The 15,855-nt window shown below is 41.1% G+C and overlaps 1 protein-coding gene across 6 annotated transcripts; it reads right to left on the reverse strand.

Moving 5' to 3' along the window:
• Positions 1–117: 117 nt before the first annotated feature.
• Positions 118–15,619, reverse strand: MOSPD1 (motile sperm domain containing 1). Of its 6 annotated transcripts, none has more exons than XM_030448923.1 (7): positions 15,471–15,619; positions 10,106–10,362; positions 9,850–9,925; positions 5,865–6,091; positions 3,823–3,984; positions 3,165–3,263; positions 118–1,445 (listed from the first exon to the last, which is right to left on the reverse strand). In XM_030448923.1, exons 2-6 carry the CDS (start codon positions 10,257–10,259, stop codon positions 3,211–3,213), a joined length of 672 nt encoding a protein of 223 aa, XP_030304783.1. In that variant the 5' UTR covers positions 10,260–10,362; positions 15,471–15,619; the 3' UTR covers positions 118–1,445; positions 3,165–3,210. The 6 variants fall into 6 exon arrangements, 5 of the variants coding, with proteins under 5 accessions (XP_030304783.1, XP_030304784.1, XP_030304786.1 ...); XM_030448924.1 differs by having other exon boundaries at positions 15,396–15,479; XM_030448926.1 differs by lacking the exon at positions 15,471–15,619 and adding an exon at positions 15,184–15,283.
• Between the last annotated feature and the right edge of the window lie 236 nt (positions 15,620–15,855).

Genomic DNA, 15,855 nt, shown 5'->3' on the forward strand with positions numbered 1-15,855 from the left:
GAAGAAAGCAGCACTGCAGTGGCAGGGAAACGCTGACACAGGCAAGACCTTGGTGTTTGTAACTGGGGGTGAGCACAGTGCCTGCAGACAGGTGCTGGAACAGAGTTCTCAAACCCATTAGCAACTTTTTTTTTATTTATTTTTTAAAACAGATGTTAATGTTTGACCACTTTTTATAGATGACACAATCTCCATTCTTCTGAGAATCAACCTCGAATAACATTTTATTGCCCTCTAGAGACTTAATATATAAAATGTACTGTGATCAACAGCTTAAACTCATCCCATTCTTTCTCCCTTTTTTTTTTTTTTTAAATTATTTTTACACTACTGCTATCTGCATGGTTTCATTGTAGTTCCACACATGAACAGTGACCTAGAACATGCAGGGGGAAGATTTAATTTCCAAAACATTTTTATACACATCAGAGCATATTATATAGACTTCTTATACGCAAAGATTTGTGTGTATGAATCAAATGCAGCAAGAGTGGCCCTTCATTAGAAATGTTTTTAAACTTAACATCTTGACAACAAAATGTCAAAGGAAAGGAAATGTTATATGGAAGAAGATAAGTATTTGCCTGGAATACAAAACTGGAAAAAGAAATTCCCAAGAGGAAGGGAAGGTGTAGAGGAATGCCTTTGCTGCTATCATTGGTTTGGTGTCTAAAACAGAAAAAAATGTTGAATTTTATATTATTTTGCAGTGTGAGTTCAACTCCCACTGATGCCACTTACTTCACATAGCACATGAATCCCTAAGAAATGAAAGGATCTGATGACAGAAGTTGTTTTTATTGTCTATAGTTGTGATACAAAATGGCTGTTGCAGAAATTTCCCCAAGTAAGAAAATGAGCACTCAATGATGTTTTGGTAACGATGAAGTAAGGAATTTGAGAATTACTTCACCTAAAATTCATGGTTTATTTCATAGTTTCACTGATGGAATCTTTCATTTTCTTCAATGATTATTCATGACTCTCATCCTTCTGCTATGTATACACAAGTGTTATGCACCAGCCTCAGCATGTACAACCACAAAAAAAAAGGAAGGTTTTACAGAAGACAATTTGCTTTTATAGTGATCACACACTGATGTGAACATAGACTAAAAATAACAAATGTTGCTTTAATAAGGATTTTTTACAGTAGGCATAGATATAAAAGTTTTTCAAATTATTTTCACAGGTATCACTGAACATTTCACAGCTGTCTGTTACAGAAGCACTGAAAAGTGCTTTGAGTCTTTCATTTATTATACACAGTTAAAATATATTACACTTCTGAAGGTATCTTAAATCACTGAATGGTTTTGCTAGCATCTTAATGAGCCAAATGGGAGTAAAAGGCAGTCCACATTCATGATGTGAAAATACAGTAAGGTGTTTGACATCCTATTAACTCATTGCTCATGTTCTCAAAATAACCATGGTGATGAGACCTGAAAGACAAGAATTAAGAACTAAATGCTTTAATTACTTAATAAAACATTCAAAATACAGTTTACCCTGTCACAAGAAAAAAGGTAAAATTGCACAGATACACACAGGATGAATTTCTAGATGCACTTCACTTAAATATTAGAAGTATAGCTCTGAATTCTGAAGCAGTCAAAATCTGTAAAAACTTGATGACACTTGAACTGCAGTGTTTCTGGTAATGAAACTTCAAAGCAGCTAGAAATACTCCAAATAATTATCAGTCTCACTGCTGGAAAATCTTAACATTTTGATTTTGACTGAGGAAAGTGTAACACACCCCCCCAGTTTTCACAGGGATTGCTTATGGGCAATGTAATTCAAATGCTGAATCATCAGTAAAACAGGTTAGCTGAAAGCTCCAAGACATTTTTGTTTCTGCTCTGTGCAGAATAACTGATCAAAGACTGGTTTTAGACAAGGATGTTAAGCTTCCTTGTCAAGTCTGCACAGGGAGCTTTCTGCAGATTCTTTGTTGTGAAGAAAAAAAAAACCCCAGAAAACAAAACTGCTCTGCTAGAGGTTAAAACCAATTAAAAACAGATGAACACAGGAAATCTGGGGCTAATAAACCTACACACGACACACTGAAAAGTTCACTTTAATTATGGGCTGATACAGGAAAAGGTACAAATCTGCAAGTTCTTAACCACAATTATATTGCACAAGGCAAAGAAGCATATGGAAAAACATGAAGGCTCCCTAAATCCCAACCTCACGTAACATTAACTTAGTAATTCATCAGTTCTTAGGCAATCTTACTTTATTGCAGGCTCAGATCTTAACACAGCCTTTTGCTGCAGAGAGTTTAACAGAGAGTTAAACCTACAGAGCTCACCACAGAAAACTACATTTCAAATACTATTTTGCCATCCTGCCACTACATACTGATTTAACATATTTACTTAACAAGGATTTTGAGGCAGAAGCATGACAGAACAGAGCTGTAATGTTGCCTTCCATTAAATAAGCAATTTGTCCATTGAAGAGGAATTATAGTTCAGCTATTTCTTAAGGTCTGTATTAGATGAGAATATCAGTACTACCCCAGAAGTGCTGTAGGGTTATCTCAGTCATCATGGAGCAACCAACAGTGGCTTTGAGAAGATGCTACAGGACAGCCATTAACCCTTGTATAGTGGTTTTAAGGCAATAATAAGTTTAACTCACTGCTGTAAAGCAAATACTTCTCAAATGCCATACAGCCCAGTTGGTGGGGTATTAACCTCCCTTTTCAGTTAAATGCTACATGATCCAGTTGAACTTAATTGTGGAAGAAAGTGGTTCCATGTTCTCCAGAGCAATCAACTTTCTAGCTGAGCAAGAACTGCACACAGAAAAAGGATATTTTAAGGAACACTAAAAATGCTACTGCCAAAGGAATCAAAACCTGAGAGAACTTCATAGTGAATCTAGAAACAGGTTAAGCTGTTGCAAACGTGTAAAGTCAAATGGTCTAATACCACAGCTGGCACCAGAAAAAACTGGAGTAATTTCCAAAACTAGAGATAAAAACAAAGGAAAGATTACTGCAAGGTCCTGGTCTGAAAATACATCACCATCAGCTCAGGCAAAGAGCATCAAGTGGGGTTTCAAACCATTTCAGCAGGCTGACTTGCAGGAGTCAGTCAGTCAGCTGAGTGCTCATTGTGAACTTGCATCTTTTCCCATCACTACCTCACCTCTAGCTATCAGTTTGAAGCTGCCTAGCTCGTTTCCTTTAAATCCTCATTTCTGCCAGGTAGTAGGACAGGAGTATTTAGTGTGACTGTTCTTCAAATCTGAAATAGTTATAGAAAAATAGTCACAACAAATGAAACTTATTTGTGGTTGCTAATTTAGGAGCAAGTTACAAATCAGGAAGAATTGAGGATGGCAGCAGCCTCTCAGGAGGGGTTTACAACTTTTTTCCACACATTTCAACTGCTTATCAAGAAGGCAGTGAATGGAGCCTTTCAGAGCAGCTCCTCTGGGTTGGAGAGAGAAACAGGAGAAGAGATCTAGGTTTTGCAATAGAGCAACTATTTCAATATCAGAATAAGAAGCAGCACGTTCCATCAGTTTTGTTGACAGATGACTACAGCTGGCCAGTCATCAGATGAAGGCAACATTAACATGCAGGGATCTGTATATAGTAAATATCAACTAAAATCTGGTCTAAAATACTTAAAATAACTAATTTACCCTGATAAAACTACAGCTGCAAGTTCAAATATATATGGAGATGCATAACAAAATGTGGTGCTTTGTCTCCATTGAGTTTCCTGAAGCCACTGTCAAACACCAGAGTCCAAATCACAGAAGCTGCAAGAAAACACTTACAAAATCCAAAATACTTACCTAAAACATAAGCAGCTACTAACTTTTGATTCACACTTAAATGGAGGTAGAGAGGCACCAGGGATTCCATTTCCCCCAATGTAGGTAGCATTAGTGCTGCAATGCACACTATTCCTAGGAAGACTGTTAGTAAACTAGGTCCCGACGAGGCAGTTCTGTTTTCTGAAAAACAAGATAGAACCAAAAAAATATTAAAGATTCTGAAAAAAATGTCTGTAGTACACTAGAGCTGCAACAACCTGAGATTTTCTTTCCCTTTTGCAATAACTTGAGATTTTCTTTCCCCTTTGCAGCTTGGAGGGGGTAGAAAACAACTCCTACACCCACCCTCCAAGCCTCCTGCACTTTGCTGCTTCCTGTTGGGATGCTGGAACTTGTTTTCACTGAACTTCCCAAACCCCTCCCTTCTGGGGGAACAGAGCCTGCCAGGAGCTATATATACACCCTCATGACAGCTGGATGTTTCAGCAATGCTTGAGGTTTCACCACACATCCTGACTCCATTCCTTGATATGTTCTTTCAGTGATTAACAATCAATTAGGAAATGACACCTAATGGAGCTGCACAGGCAGGTAACTGCTTACACATCTGGAACAAAACTTGGCTCCACCAAAGCACAGACTCATGGGGCAGATAAATTCCCCTCCTTTCTCTAGAGGACTCAAGGGCTGCACCTGCCAGAACCAGTTGATGTGCCACAAATTAGTATCATTTGAAACTTACTTAAAAAAAAAACCAAAACACTGAACACTCTGACAGCCCAGTATTGCCAGAACAAGGAAATGCAAACTATGAACTGTCCTTCATACTCTATACTGTGCTGCAGATTAACAGCTAGAACCTACTCAAAAGCACATTGTAAGCTTTAAAGAGCTTTCAACATGTTAGTTGAATACCTCTAAGAAAATTCTTAAGATCCATTAGAAACTACCCAATGTTTTACCAAGTTTTTCTATCCTCAAAGTGATTAGAGCAATATGTGCCCTGTTTTAATTCTGTAAGTCTGTTATTCCTAGGTTGTAGGTTATATGCAGACTGCAGTTGCTGTGTTTATTGTTTTTCTGTCAGTAAGCAATATAATGTAGTCAACAAGGTTTTTAAAAAGAAAAATAGCATTTGTATTAAGACCAGTATCAGACTGTTCAGGATGGTTCAAATCCTCTGTACTGAAACAACACTTCTGTAAGCCCAGAGATCTGGAGGTTTCCTTTAGCCATGTATCATCCTCTACCTGTCTTGATGGTTTGTTTGGGGTGTTTTTTCCAGTAAAAGGTGTTTCACCAGCCAAAAAGAACATGCATAAATAATGAAACAATTTGCTTCTAACAGAAAGAACACTCTCAAGCAAGTTTATCTATTTTAAGGAACTGATTTTTGCTCTTGTCATAAGGAATAAAGCAGTGACAAAAACATTACAGTATAAATCAGTAAAAGTGAAGTCAAGAAGCAGCTTAGATTAGGAAAACATTACTTTTTCTATCCCTCCCTATCACTTCAAATTTTACTGTTTAGTCCAAGTTTTGCCTGAGACTTGATTTACTTCCCTACATATGAAATGTGCAAAGTTTCCAGCTAGCAACTGTAATTTTCTGTATTTGCAACACAGACAAAGAAGATGGCACAGAACAAGGAGCACTTTAGAAGATGTTTCGGCGAGATTTCCTGCTCACCAGGAAATGAAGGATTGAGGGTTTGGAACAAACTCAGAAGGGGCATACATTCTGAAAAGAGCCCAAGGAAGAAATAACTACCAGTGAAAATGGTTTTGCAGATAAATTCCCATTGGCTGTAGCAGAATTTCTGCATCAGAGCTATATAGGACGTATGCACACAAATGTGGAGCAGCAAAAGGTCTTCAGAGCATATGGAGAATGGCCATAGTTCAGGTTCTTGGGCACTATCATCCCCTACTGATAAAGACAGTAATCTTACAGGTAAGACAAAAAATTATTTAAAAATTTATTTTATTCTAAGTCTTTCTAGTCAGCTGAGCTATGCATAACTGATGCAGGAGACAGGAGAGTTGAAAGATTTCAGCTACCTGGTTGACACAAAGTCTGCTCAAAAAAGACACTTTCTGCCAGGTGTTCTTTTATTCGTTTTTCCTCCTCTTCCTTTTGTTGCTGTTGTTCCTTTGCAGATGGAAGCAGAGTAGCAATAATATCCTTTTTCCCGAATGCTTTCCTCTGGCTCTGCTCGGACACTTGCAGACGGAATTTATCTATCACCCCGAAGTAAGACGCCCGAACATCTCTGTGACGAATCACACTGCAGAGGAAAACACCATTTTCAAACAGAGGAACTAATGAAAACACAAGTATTCAGTGGAGCTACACCCTCTTTCCTCCCTGCCACTGTCCTGGTTTGGGCCAGGATAAAGGTGGTTTTCTGTTTCTGTACTTTTGCTTTTAGCTAAGTCCCTTGTAAGTAGTCTCTCTGAAATTAACAGCAAGTTTCTCAGACAGTGTGTGCTTTTATGATTGATAACACTTGATGTTTATAGTTCCAGCCAGAGACTGGTATGCAGAGCCAAGGACACTGCTTTCCTCAGCTTTGAGGAAAACATTTTACCGTCCAGGAGGACACAGAGGTCCCACCTGAGCCCTCCTTTAGGGAGGAACGGACAAGATAGATGCCAGAATTGACCAAACAGAGTATTCCATCCCATATACGTCACACTCAGTATAAATTTGAGGCATCACGTGGGCCGAGCCAGATCTTTTCCTGCTTCTCTTCCTTCACCCAGCATCCTGGAAGGATCCTGTCCGTTCGTCTGCCTGTGGTCCTGATCCGTGCCAGCCCATATCTGTGTGTTCCTGCCTCCGGTTCCCGACTGCTGCCGACTCCAGTCGTCCAGCCTGGACTTTCCCAGGGCTGCCCTACAGCCTCGGTGGTGACGTGAGAGTTATTGGGGGAAAGGGGGGAGGAATGTGGTTTCCATTTTCCTGTATATTTGTATATATTTAGTAATTTTTTCCCTATTTACCATTACTGTTTCATTAAAGTTGTGTAGTTTAGTTTCCAACTCATAAGTCTCTCTCTCCCTTATTCTCTCTCCTTTCTTCATCGAGGGGAGAGAGAGATTAAAGAGAGCGTCTGTTATTCGGTTTAATTGCCGGGCCAGTGTTAAACCGTGACAGCCACACATACATGGCAATAGTCCATATCCCCATTCCCTCCCCATCAATCAAAATCCTGGAAGATTTGATCTTGCCTCCTCTCTCCCCTCACATTGGCTCTGCCTCCCATGCTCCAACTGCCTGCCCAAAAAGAAAAGTTAATTCTTTATCTCAAGTACACCTTTGCCTCAGTCCAAGACCTTGCTGCCAATTTTCAAGGAACATCAATTACCTGAAAGATGTTTCCTTCTTTATCAAAGTTTTCTGATGCTGGCCAATGGTTTTAATAGGTATGGGGGGACTGGGGTGGTCAGGGAAGGAAAGAAGAGAAGTGGAACTGCCAAATGCCTGGACAGGTCATGACAAAAATCTGGCTTTTTAAGGAAACCTGGCTCAAAGCTTGATCATTGTGCTTTTCTCAGAATCAAGACTCATTCCTTCTGCAGACAAGAGTCAGCTTGCTGTAAAGGGATTTTCAAACTCAGAAGGTCATCCTTGAGAGCATGTAACACTGCAGCAAAAATGATACCTACATAACCACAACAACATTTCTCACCTGACTTTCAGGAGCACATCTGGATCTCAATAGCAGAGCTCTGTGCTGTCAGAGCTTTGCTCAACAATCTAGAAACTATGAACACATTTTGTAGCCTGCATGGAATTGCATGACAATGCAGATACTTCACTACCTAACAAGAGCTAGGCCAGGTGTAGCTACACAGGCTGCAATCTCAACTCACACTGAGGCGTACACACCCTCTCAGTTATTTTCTTCTTAAACCTTCTCACTGTCTCCACTGCTTTTCTGAACAGGCTGACCAACATGGCTTCAATAGTAACAGAGGGTGGTAGTTGTTGCATTCCTTCTAATCTATAGCTTTTCATGGAAAAAAAAAAATTGTATGTGGGACCTACAAAAGGCTCGTTTTAGAAATAGCACTGATCAAAGACAATACAGACCTTGGAGCAGTTCTCTGCTCAACTGCTTCCTCACTGCAATTATGATGCATTATGAAAAGACACACCTAGCACTGAAAAAGCTATTAACATTTAGGTTTTGAAATCACATCAGCTCTTACAGCTAAGATGGATTGTAATTTTTCCAAAGTGGAAAATTTCATTTGGGGAAGGTTATCCTAAATTTCAAATTCAAGAATTGCTAATCTGAAAAACAAAAGCAAAACTATATAGAAGTGAGTTTGCCTCAAGAAAGTTGCCATCTCTTGAGGGGAAAAAAAAAATATTCTACCCTTACAATTACAGGAGTCTTAAAATGGCTTCAAGAAACCTATCTTTGTGATAAATACACTAAAATACTGCAAGAACAGATTTTTCTGTTTGAGTCTTCATTTAAAAGAACTGTTTCATATCAATAAATCTACAGTTATTAACACTGAGCCAGTGCTATAACTGGTCCCTAGTTTGAATACACTACTGAACAAGAAAACAGAGCCCAAGTTACCCCCAGGCTAGGAGGCTGCAGGAGCAGTTCAGAGGCAGCAGAGTGTGCTTGTGACAGTCTTTCAGCAAGTTCAGGGTTGGCTGGACAACTGCCTTCACTAAAACAAAGGGATTGTCAGGGGGAAAAAGCCCAATTCATTCAACTGGGAGTATCAGAACAGCAGATTCAACTCATTTCTTACTCTAACACTTCCTTTTAAAAATTTTGTTTCTACTCTTAGTACCACATTACTGACTACCAGCTTAAACAGAATCTTTACATATGAGAACATGCATCTGCTGCCAAGCAAAGAGATGTGTTCTGCAGACCCTTATAAACAGATACATTCTCTTGTTTCTTTTTAGAGGCCATTGCATAATTGGAAGCTCTGTAGAATATCTGTTTATCTGGCAAATGGCCACACTTGCATAGTACTGCTCATATCCTAGCAGTAAACACTGCCCTTAGACAGCAACCATTGGAACAGGATGAGGGTTTCACTGCACAAAAATATCCCTTGGAAACATGCATGTCTTGTCTTATTTTCCTTTATTTAATAAAAGACATTTGTTTAAGATGAACCTAATGCAATCAAGCTTATGTAAATGTCTGCTAGAGACCAGAATAGCTCATGGATACACTGGCATATTCTGATCTGTTTTGTTCCATTTTTAGCATTTTTACCCCTGCCCACTGAAACATTTATGTTCCACATTTTAAAATTCCTTTCTATTTGCTGAGTCCTTGGACTTTTCCATATTTTACTTAAGGAAAAGAGTCTACAGTGAAGAGCCATTCCCCAAGCACAGTATCATTTATCTGACAAAAGATGGATCATTCCACAGCAGGCTTTTTTTTTTTTTTTTTAATATAGCCATTTATTAGCCAGAGAATACAGCTTGCAAATTTCTAGTCAGAAAGCTGTCTCTTAGGTACTCCATACTTTCTTTAGCTGTAGATGTACCTCAGCACAAAAATCACATAGCAAATGGAAGATGAAAAAAATTGGTCTTGTTTTCTGTTTTTGGGTTGGGACCTGAGAGGAGAAAAAAGTCAAGGAGAGACAGAGAGAGGCAGTGGGAATGAGAGGCAGGCAAAGTACCTTTACTAAACACAGCCCAGGAAAGTGTGCTCAGTGGGACTGCATACATTTTCTTTTTGCCAATCTGGAAACAATTATTTCTCTCAAAGAAATCTCAACCCTAGGGGTCTTGCTTTTCTTGTTACTTCTAGCAAAAAAAGTACCCAAAGGAGGCTTTTATTACTGTCACTGCTGGTTTACAGACTACACTACAGGATGCATTTACTGGCACTTTATTAATACCTCTAGGCAAAATTAAAGAAGAAAACATCTCCCATAATGGAATAATTCTGCTCTAGAGTGAAAGAATATCTTAATAAAAGAAAATCAGATAATCAAGTGTTATACATTATAAAAATAAACACAACAACCAACTTGTACTTACATATCAACACAGTACTGAGGCTTCACTGCACCTGTAGCATCAACCACAGCATATTTATTTGGAGTTGTACAAAGAACTGCAATGAAAAGGACAGCAGTGGTAGCAAATCATGAATGAATACCTCACCAACTTCATCAACAGATACAGGTAAAGACATTAGTTTGGTTTTGTCACAAATATGCTTTGTTACATAAATTATAATTGGACTGATCAAGATCAACTAACCCTTAAATAGAACTTAACCTAAGAAACCCACCTTTGAATTTTAAGGCAAACTTATAGGGGTTATATAGAGTCAACACCTGCTTGTGTGTTGACTGGTCATCTGCATAAAATATAAGTTCTGTAGGAAAAACAAAAACAGGAAGATTTCCTTCCACTAACTCTGGCTGTCTTTTTTGTTGCTGCATTGGCACTGAATCCTCCTTGCTGCTTCTTGTGTTCTTATGATTTTGTATCCTCAGAGACTTCAGTTTTTGAATCGTTTAAGAATTCCAAAGCATTTTGGCAATTCTAAAGGAAAAAAGGGGAAAAAAAAAGAGAAAAGGCAAGAAGATTATTTCCATAAATCTATACTAAACTGAGGCAGTCAACAAAGGTGAAAAAATATAGGACTTGATGCTTGGTTATGAATCTACCTTAAGTTCCTCCAAAAGTATGGAAACAGAAAAAATATTTGCACTGGGTTTCCATCTGTTTAACAAACTGCTATAAAATAAACAGTTCTGTTTACCACTACAGCATTTTGGGGGCTCACTCTGACTTTTGGTGCTTATGCTGGGTCTTTGCAACACAAACCAACCAACGCCACAAAGCCATCCTATCCTTGCCTGGGGAAAAGAGCACTTCAGGAAAAAAAACAGAGCAGAAATGAGGAAACACAGACCTAAGGCAGCACTGGTCACCATTTAGGCAGGAATCTCTGCAGAGGTGACCTACTCAGAGCATTCTCAGGTGAGGTGTAACAGTTCAGGTATCTGCTCACATAGGCACTGAGGTATGGCAAATCCCAGAGATTCAGAACAAAGGAATGGGCACCACCTTCAGACCTTGTATAAACTAAACACTCTTTAGAATTGCATGGTAGCTACAGGCAATTAATTGAAAAAGTCACTGACAATAATACCAAACAGATTTGGGATTTACTATTTGATTAAAAAATAAAACTGGTTTTCTACCACCACTGCCTCTAACCGAAGTGTAACCAATGTAATTCTCCCTCTGCCACCCCCACAGTTTTATTTTGAGTGACATTCCAGAACTAAAACCAGAAGCCATGACCCGATCAAGCAACAATCCCAAACGTAGTTCATAAAATAAAATTAAGGCCAGACTCTTCAGCACACATACCATTTACTTTACACATTACAGACAGAACAAAGTAAAACAGCCACATGTATTTTTCACCCAATAACATAATATTTTAATGTAGCTCCTGTGGGTTAATTATCAAACTGAAGGTGTTCTTTGAGGCTTTATTCTTTCGAAGAACATATTAAAGGAACAAAAAGTTCCTACTGACCCATTAGCTGCAATTTCTACTTCCCATGGAGCTTTATAAAACAAGGTCCATTCCCACAGTTCTCCAGTGTAATAAACTTGCTTGGTTGCACCTTCAAAAATCTAGTTCCTGAACTTTCTAGCAGTAAATAGCCCTGGCAAAATGAAAATCAAACCCAAATGCTTATGTGTGTGATGCTTACACATCACCATGGTCACATTTCCATGCACCAGATACTTGTTTAGCAGATAGCTGTTTAGCACTTGAAACCCAAGTTCATGTGTTTGCTACACTATGCCAGTCATATCTTCAGATTTACAGGTTCTGAACCTTATTTACAAACTAAGCTTTTAAAATTATTATTTATTTTAAATACCAAATCATCCCTGTAGAATTTAAATTCATGTCTCCTGCTGGAACGTCCTTCCCCAAGATCCAGTTTCTTTGCAGAGCACACGTTTGTTTCCACTTCACTGAAATGCTACTAATAATATTCTGAAAACAAATCCCCAATGATAGTGTTCCAAGTTCTGCTACCTTATTAAGAGGAGACTAGAAAAAGAAATGGCTCTGTAAATTGCAATTTGGGTTCCAAGTGATTCTTAGAATTTTGGTGAAATATTTTTCTTTCAGAATAATTAACATCCTCTGAAATCAGTTTGTGCAGCAAGTGTAAGCATTAATTCTTCAACAGCTTCATGTACTATTGCAAAGTGAGAGTTCATTCAAATATATTAAGACTATATGCAGAGATAATGTGGAAAGACTGCCAGAAATACAAAATAACTTATTTTGAAGAATCTCTTTGGCAAAAGAGTAAGAATTTTGTGGACTTTGTTTGGTTGGTGTTTTTATAAAAGTTAGCTCAGTGCAGTAAGTGCACATGAGAATCTTTGGTTATCATACATCTCTCTACTGCATACATTATGTGTAGGAGAAACTGGGGTATTCTTTGAAATTAAAAAAAGATTTTTTTTCCTAATAAATGTTTTAAACCACTACAACAACTACTACAACTCGTACTACAACAGCAAACACTGCTATATTTATATTTTGACTATATTTAATTAAGATTATAAACTACTTCTCATAATAATTAACATTATTTTGATGCTTTTTTTATTGAAGCAATGCACAGGTTTCATTATGATTCCTGATGCCACACCACAACTCCTGTTTCTTTAGCTTGGCAAGTGTTTGGGTCCAGAAAAGCCAACATCAGTGGATCACTAAGCCAATTAACAGGCTCGTTTTTCTTACTCATCTGTTGAACAGAGAGTGCAGAAGCCTCCTCGGATACCACAACTTGCCCAGAAAGCCACCAATCCTAAAAGGGTACCTTGTTATTGCTTCCTTTTCTTACTTAACTAGACTGGATAAGAAGCTACCACTCAAACTGGCAAAAGTAAATCTGGCAAATCCAGGCCTACAGTACATGTTTGCTGACACTGCAGTGTCATTCAGGATGTGTATTTGTGGATTTCTAAGGAAAAAAAAAAAACAGCAATTCTTTTTGAGACAATTATTCTGTCTTAGAAGTCCCCTTACTGGAATACCTCACCAGGTGACATCACTAAAAGCACTTTCTTCCAAAGACCACTTCATAAACTACACCCGGGCTGGGGATATTTGCTGGTTCAGAATCAGTGACAGAACCTTTCACACAGCACTCATCAATAAACAACTTCGAAGAGAAAGCTTGTGGCATGAGAACTTCTCTGACCAGATTTAACCCTAAAGCAGCACCCCAGGAGACACTGAGAAGGAGGCAGTGCAGCTCAGAGCCTTCAGCACCCCAGGCAGATCGATTACAAGGAAACTTGGCTGCAGCACAGCAGATCCTCAGCACCACCACTACATTTTGTTGTCAATCTTCTCCACGCTTTACTTGTGGAACACAAAGCTCAGCATACACAAATCTGGACAAAACTTGAGAGCTGTGGTCCCGGTTCTGTCCAGCACAACTCCCTGCAAATGCAAGGATCTGCCAAATGAAGTGCTCATTACAGGACACAGGTCAAAGTAACACCTGAACAATGCCAGCTTGGTTTCCAACACTCTTTGAAGTCCAGAAAAACAATATTTTTTTCCCCTAGCACAATAAGGATCTTTCCCCCCAGAAGTTACTAAATATATACTGCTGGTGTCACAATAGCACAGATCTGCCAGTGCTTCCTTTGAAATCCCTTTCTTCATAAATTTAACCCAACAGAGAAAAACATGAAGTGAAATGTAACTTCTTTCTAGGCTCAGAAACAACACTGACTGTGATTTGTTTTTACTTAACAAGTATCTGCTGAAAAAATAAATCAAGTGAGGAAGTTTTTTGTTCCCATTTTAGCTTCCAGCAGCCTCATCACCATGGCTTCCAAGTGCACTTGTTGGTTGGGTTTTTTGGTGTGGTTTTTTTTTTTTTTCCTTTCTTTTCCTAACAACTGCAAGTAACTTTTCAGACTGTCATCTGGTAAACAGGTTATTCAGAAGGTAGCCTCCTTACAGCCACAGTCTCCACAGTCTCCTTTTAAACACTGTCTAATTACAGTATAATCTGTTTTTGTGATATCTCAACATCTACCCCCTAAATCCACACAATAAGCCTTTCTACACTATATGCTCATTACAGTCGATGCCTTTTGAGCCAGTATTTACAAAATAAGCCACAAAGACTTCTTAAAACTCGCCTCCTACATCAAGCCGTGCAATTACTTTAAGCTACATGCAGACAGAGGAAAAGATCTGAAGCAGATGTATTAACATCTATTTTCCCCAAAAGTTTTTGAAGGCCTTAATGTGCACTTACGCAAGGCAATGTTTAAACTACCTGCAATTATTTGGGAGAGTCATCCAGTGATTAGAGCACAGACCTGGCAGCCGGGATGGCTGGATTCCATTATTGCTAACTCTGTCACTGACACTCCATGACCTTGAGCAAGTTGGTTAACCTCACCTCAATTTGCTAATCTATGAAGGCAATATTCTGCAAAGTATTTAAGTAGGAGGACAGTCACATTTAAACTGGTAGAACTACTCTTCAATACTTTTGCAAAGCCTGGGCTGAAATATGCTACTGTTTACCTCTCTACAGGGTGATGAGAAATGTAATTAGTAACTGTCTCCAGGATGCTGTAAAATGAAACAGTCTCAGAACACGACCTCCTAGCACAACTACAACACGCATAAATCACGCCGATACAGACAGCAAAATTTAACAGGATCACATTACTTTTTTCCTTTGTTTTTTTCAAGTGCTGAAAAGGGGACGGTAACAAATAAATAAATAAAATTCAAACGCAACTCAAGAGACACACAAAAGGAACTGCGCTGCTTCTGATCCATTCTACTACACGGCTCACAAGAACCTCACGGACTTTCAAGGGCACGCCTGCATTAGCCTCGATTTTTCCGACTTCCAGGTTGTGTTTCACAGACTCCAGCAGCCGCTTTTAAACCTGTGCTGCTCTCATTGCTGCTCCCTGGCTTTTTGCCCTGTCCCGGGCCAGGTTCAAACCCCTCAGCTCTAATGCCAAAGTACCACAGAGTACCCGAGGAAAAACCCCTCGGAGAGCGAGGGGAAGCCGGCGCATTCCCACCGGGCTCTCCACCCGCACCTACCGGAGGCAGAGAAACGGCAATAACCGCTTAATTGATCCTCTTTGTTCTCCACCACCGAGCAGCTGAGATAAGGGCTGAGGCATCTGCGCTCTAACGGCCTCACCCCCCAGCCCTGCCCAGCCCGATACCGCACTCACCACCCCCGCACCGGCCCCGTCCCGCCCCGCTCCGTTCCGCTCCCCCCGGCGCCAGGGCAGCCCCGTTCCCACCGCCGCCCGCACCGCGGCTGAGAGGCTCCAGGCCGGGCCCTCGGAACGCGGCCGCAGCCCCGCTCCTCCTCCCGGCCCGGCCGAGGAAGAGGCCACGGGCACCGCGGCGCCCGCAGCGCTGCCGCCACGGCGAAGGCTGCGGGGGGAAAGCCCCGCGCTGCCGATCACAGGGGAGAGAAGGGCAGGCCCGGCCCGGCCCGGCCGGTCAGGGCCCCTCACGGTACCCGGGAAGGGTCTCGCTCCGCCCCTCCGCGCGCCGTCCCGGGGTTGTGTCGCGGCGCCCCCCACCCCGCACTCACCCTGCGGGGCCGCTGAGTGCGGGATCGCGCGGGGCCCCTTTTGTCCGCGCGCCCCCCCCGCCGCCGCCGCCGCCGCCCCCCTCTCGGCTGCTCCCGTCACTGCAGGTAGCGTCGTCGCTATGGCTGCCGGGACGGCGGCGGACTGCGGCCCATTCCCCCCTCCTCCTCCTCCTCTTCGCCCCCGCTCCCGGGTCCGGGCCCCGGGCACCGCCCCCGCCAACCGCCCCGCCCCCGCCGCCATGTCAGCGCGTGCCGCCGGTAACCGTGAGGAACGGGGAGGGGGTGGGGGGAGCACCGTGGGTCTTTACGGGGCTTTACGGGCCTTGGGCAGGGTCGGCGGGGCCCTTCCCCTGCTGATGGGCCGGACCGAGCCGAGCGATCTCGG

Source organism: Calypte anna, chromosome 4 (genome assembly GCF_003957555.1).
Source record: "Calypte anna isolate BGI_N300 chromosome 4, bCalAnn1_v1.p, whole genome shotgun sequence".
NCBI classification, from domain to species: domain Eukaryota; kingdom Metazoa; phylum Chordata; class Aves; order Apodiformes; family Trochilidae; genus Calypte; species Calypte anna.